The 5,202-nt window shown below is 52.2% G+C and overlaps 1 protein-coding gene across 1 annotated transcript in view; it reads right to left on the bottom strand.

Annotated features, from left to right (window-relative positions):
* Positions 1-840, bottom strand: part of LOC144110591 (uncharacterized) — a 101,762-nt gene extending 100,922 nt beyond the window's left edge. The window contains exon 1 of the mRNA XM_077643610.1: positions 269-840. Within this exon, the coding sequence (XP_077499736.1) occupies positions 269-362 (94 nt within the window). The 5' untranslated portion in view covers positions 363-840. The remainder of the gene's footprint in view (positions 1-268) is intronic.
* Between the last annotated feature and the right edge of the window lie 4,362 nt (positions 841-5,202).

The raw sequence follows: 5,202 nt of genomic DNA, 5'->3' as shown, positions 1-5,202 counted from the left end.
CGAAACGAACAAAATAGCCGCGTTTCGATGGAGGCGAAACGCTCAGGCGCCCGTGTTCTGTGCGATGTCAGTGCACGTTAAAGATCTCCAGGTGGTCGAAATCATTCCGGAGCCCTCCACTACGGCACCTCTTTCTGCCTTTCTTCTTTCAGTCCCTCCTTTATCGCTTCCCTTACGGCGCGGTTCAGGTGTCCGCCGAGATATGTGAGACAGATACTGCGCCATTTCCTTTCCATTCACAAAATCGAAACGAACAAAACAGACTCACCTTCGTGCAATGCGAAGAGGATCAGCTGTAGCAGAGCTAGTCGCAGCGATGACAGCATCGTCATCAGCATCGTCGTCCGGGCCGAAGAAGTCATCACGACTGGCTCACAGAAAAGTGTCGAACCGTTGTTGACAGTGCAACGAACGACGATGACACGATTCAGGACACGCCTGCGCGGGTGCAACAACACACCTGTTCTGCGCACGCAAACACCGAAGTCAGTTCACGAGCGCGAACAGAGGCAAGTTCAGGAATCCCGTTGTCTTCGGTGACACAAGTAGGCGGTAGCGAGGTTCAACAGCGTCCGCGAAACCGATGCACAAATCCAGAGATGGCGTCCGTGCTCGGCCAGCTGCACGTGCCAGTCACCCGATCAATCGAACGTCGCGAGACCAACGCGGCCGGACTAGAATCGCGCCGCTGATGGGACGACGGCCGACAAGGGAGCGAGCGGCGTCTCCGCGGCGTTCCGTACACTACACCACGTGCGCAGAAAAGAAGCCGCCCGGCCTAGACGAACGTCCCCCTCAGATCCCGGCGTGCACCTCCGGCGACGTCGGAGTCCTGAATGAGCCGACTTCCTCGCTCGCGGGGAGGCTTTCAGAGAGGGGTGGGGGAAAGGGGAGGTGTTGGTCGCTAGACGGGACCGGCCCGCCGCGGCTTGGGGTGTTGTTGAAGGGGGGGGGGGGGGGGGGGGAGAGGGGGAAAGCGTCGCCGCTTTTTCGCGAGCGACCGTGTGTGCATGCTGACCGGCACTGCGCGCGTGCGTTTGTTTCTTCCCCTCTCTCTTTCTCTTCCTCTTCTCCCATCTCTCACTCAATTTGTGTGTGCATGTGTTGAGAGAGGAGGAACATGAAGACAGCGCTGCAGTGCAGAAAACATGGCCGTGGCGTCGGCGGCGAGAGCAATAAGACGCGAGCGAGGGTGCGGCTTCACAACGGGCAAAGGAGGAAAAAATAAAGTGAGGAGGAAAGGAGAAACTCAAAAACCCACACGCGTCGTCGTCGTCGCAAAGAAGACCAGCTGGCGAGGAGTGCAGAGAAGGGGCGTAGTATTGGCAGGCACTTTTCTCTCCTCCCAGCCCGCGTCTTCCTCTTCTCGCTGGTCCATCTATCGCTCTCTTTCGCCGTTTGTCCTCTCCCCCCTTTTTTTTCTTTTGCGAAGCCTCCTTCTCTTCCTCGGAAGGCTTTCCTTTCCCTCTACATTTTACGCGCCGCTCGCCTCGACCCGGTCGTCGTGGTGCTGTAGTTTTGTGCGTGTGGTAGGTAGCACCGGCAGTCTGGAAAGCACTGAGGTCGCCCAATTTTTCTCCGGTCCCCGCCGCCGCTGAGGGAGACCGGCGGTCCCGAGAAGTCTCCGGTTTCAGGGAGAAGACGACGGAGGTTCGGAAACCTGGGTGGAACAAAGAGCACCCATCCTTTCGTTTTTTTCTTTCTTTCTCAACTATTTTTTTTTTTCGCTCTCTGTCTCTCCTTGAGAAGAAAAAGGAGAAAACATCGCCACTTGTTGCTACTTGTTGCCACTGTGGAGACCGATTGCTTTCTCCATTTTACGGCCAAGCCGGTGTAGCAGCGAATGGTCACATGTGGAAATCGGCCCGCGGAGGACCTGCTTCGTTTTAACTGGCTGCGTATGGTTCGGGGAATGTCGGCCTTTCTTGTGCGTGCTAGATTAGGAAGAGCCGGGGGGGGGGGGGGGGGGGGGGGGAGTGTCGTCAACGCCAGACATGGACGGGCCACTCAGGAGGCGCTAGCTTGTTAACCTGTTAGTCCGACGAGGAAGTCTCATTCGGTGGGCAGGTTGTGATGACGCCGCAAGGTCACGTGACCTAGGTGGCCCGCCTGCCTTCCACGTTGCTTCTCTGAATATTTTTTTTTGAAGCGATGTTTATTGCCTCAGGGCATAAAAACTATGGAGTGAAAGATGAGTAAGATGCTTAAGTAAATGAAAAAAGTGAATATTTTTCGTGTATTTTTCGCTCACACGGTCAACGACGCCGACGAAGGCGCCAGGTTTTCAGCGACAAGAGCTCCTGAACGCTATCGCGTTAATAGCAGACCGCCTTGTTTGCATCTTACTGCTGCCAAGAGCAGTGGACACGCTTCACCTCTCCCCCACCCTTCCTCCTCATCCTCACCCCAAACCGACAAGTCTAGTTGCAAACTGCCCCACGGAGTATACTGCAATACCTTCCTGGCCTGTACGGTTGTTTCGACACAGTTTGTACGCATTATGAGCAATTACAGAGCGGACAACTCTTCCGACCTCTGCGGGTTTGCTGGTGGTACAACCCATTCTTTGCACGGCAAACGAAGCTGACGTGAAAAGCCGCGCGGTCCAATGTTCGCTCGGCAGAGACCGCGTTCGCTAGCGCCGACTGGAGTCGACGTTCCCAGGCTGATAACGTTGACAGCGCGACTCCTGCTCGCTGAGAACATACGAGGGGAACAAAGGAGGGGCACCATTAGTTGGATATATTACTGGGTGTTAACGTAATGAGCAGGAAGGGTTTGTTTAGAGCACGTCGGCGCCACAGCTTCGTGCTTCTCGCGCTAAGACGTCGCATATGCGTACGACGAGTAGACGCAGTTTTGTTTGCTTCCCCACGCAGAGGAAGCGTTTTCTTTGTGGCGTTCGCGAAAGCACATCGCAACTTTTTTAAATACCCGCCGCAGTGGCTCAGTGGTTAAAGCGCTCGGCTACTGATCTGGAGTTCCCGGGTTCGAACCCGACTGCGGCGGCTGCGTTTTTATGGAGGCAAAACGCTAAGGCGCCCGTGTGCTGTGCGATGTCAGTGCACGTTAAAGATCCCCAGGTGGTCGAAATTAATCCGGAGCCCTCCACTACGGCACCTCTTTCTTCCTTTCCTCTTCCACTCCCTCCTTTATCCCTTACCTTACGGCTCGGTTCAGGTGTCCAACAATATATGAGACAGATACTGCGCCATTTCCTTTCCCCAAAAACCAAATTATTAACTTTTTTAAACATGCGGTGCGCTCTTGGAAAGGACAGCCGCGCTGGAGACGTTAGGGACCGTAGCAACGACGCTAACTGCGCTAACGACGCTTTCCAAAAATAACTTGCGACTATACTTGATGTGACTAGTTGTTTGCAGCACTGTGGAAGGTAGAGCTCTCTCGTCGAATCAGGGCCAAAGAAGGTACTAGATAGACGCTCAAATATTTCAGCAGTGTTGTGACTATTTTTCAAACAGTTGTCGCAGTAATTGAAAAGGTAGTTCACGGCGTTTTTTTTTTAAAGTACAGCGAGTGTTTAATTCGCTGATTAAGCTTGCAGAGAAATTCCTCACTAACAGAGCACTGAAGTGGTGAAGTGGTGCGTCCCCATTCCTAAACATGGCGTCCGGCGAATCTGCTGCGCGCAGTAGCGGGGCACTGATGCTCTTTCCTTCCGTGGGATGGAGCTACCAATCGCGAGGTGAGAGCACGGAGGTACGCGTTTTGAAGTGCACGGCATTTTGAACGAGTCAGTTCGCCGCAGCCTTCGCAACGGTGTATGGTGGAGTAATAATAATAATTGGTTTTTACGGAAAGGAAATGGCGCAGTATCTGTCTCACGTATCGTTGGACACTTGAACCGCGCCGTAAGGGAAGGGATAAAGGAGGGAGTGAAAGAAGAAAGGAAGAAAGAGGTATCGTAGTGGAGGGCTCCGGAATAATTTCGACCACCTGGGGATCTTTAACGCGCACTGACATCGCACAGCACACGGGCGCCTTAGCGTTTTTGCTCCATAAAAAGGCAGCCGCCGCGGTCGGGTTCGAACCCAGGTACTCCGGATCAGTATGTAAGGTGAAGTATAGTTAGTTTTTAATCCTTATTACTTTTCTATCCGTTCCTGCTTGGGCCAAATAGCTAAACCTGTAGCATATTCAAATGCAAATATAGTGCATTCGAAGAACATCAAAAGAAGAAAAAAGATTTAGTGTAGAAGTACGGCACGTGAACAAAAGCGAAGAAACTTTCTGCGCGCCTTGGTTGTTCTTAGTGGAAGTTGACGTCATGTCCGTTAAATCCAGTAGAGAAGTCTGTTCTCTTACGTACGAACTTCTGGGATTTATTCTGTACTCGCATGTTTCAAAAGCTGTATCGGATATAACAAAGAAGGCGATGCTGAAGCAAGAGGATGAAACAAAGAAAATTTGGCGGATACCAAAGTGGATCTGCAGATCCAAGGGGATCTCACGACTGCTTGAAAAGAGGAGCTCTTACATCAGACACACACCCCAGCTCGGCTTGCAATCTGCCTAGACGTATGATGCAAGAGACATAAGAGCAGGACGTTTTGGAAGACTCTTCAACACGGTGCTAGGTCGCGTGCAGTCGCTAATGATTCGCGCAATCACGTGACTATGCCACGTGTGGAAACTCTGTCAGACATATTCCTCAGGATTACAGTATGATGAGTGTGACCCGAATCCATGCCCTTTGACACCCATAACTCACTGGATGGATGGATGTTGTTAGGAGCATCCCATTTGAAATGAGGTGGTGGTAGGTGCCGCCATGCTTGGTATTTCTCTTTCGTTATATTTTTGTCTAATAAATCTGTAAGCAAACGATATTATCTAGAAAATAGACATTCGCCATTTTCCTTTAAATAGAAATTTATTGGCTATAACATTTTGCCAATTTTTAATTCTAATGCGCCGGATGGAGGCGGGTGCGTTCCGACGGCATAAATCTCTCCAGCACCTTGGTTTTCAGGGGTTGATATGGTGTAGCGTCCATGGGGGCGCAGAGAGCGTCGGAGAGCTCGCCGGCAACGTGAGGAGGAAGGCTCGGGGCGACATGGTAGTAGCGCGTCGTCTCCGAGCTGATGCGGGAAAGGCAAAAGTGCGCCTCGATCCGGTGGAACCAAACTTGCGGGCTCTAGGGCCAGAAAGGTGGGAAGCGAACCAGCAGTAACGAGACGT

The sequence above is a fragment of the Amblyomma americanum genome, chromosome 11, assembly GCF_052857255.1.
Source record: "Amblyomma americanum isolate KBUSLIRL-KWMA chromosome 11, ASM5285725v1, whole genome shotgun sequence".
NCBI classification, from domain to species: Eukaryota; Metazoa; Arthropoda; class Arachnida; order Ixodida; family Ixodidae; genus Amblyomma; species Amblyomma americanum.
This window is presented reverse-complemented; position numbering and strand designations above follow the sequence as displayed.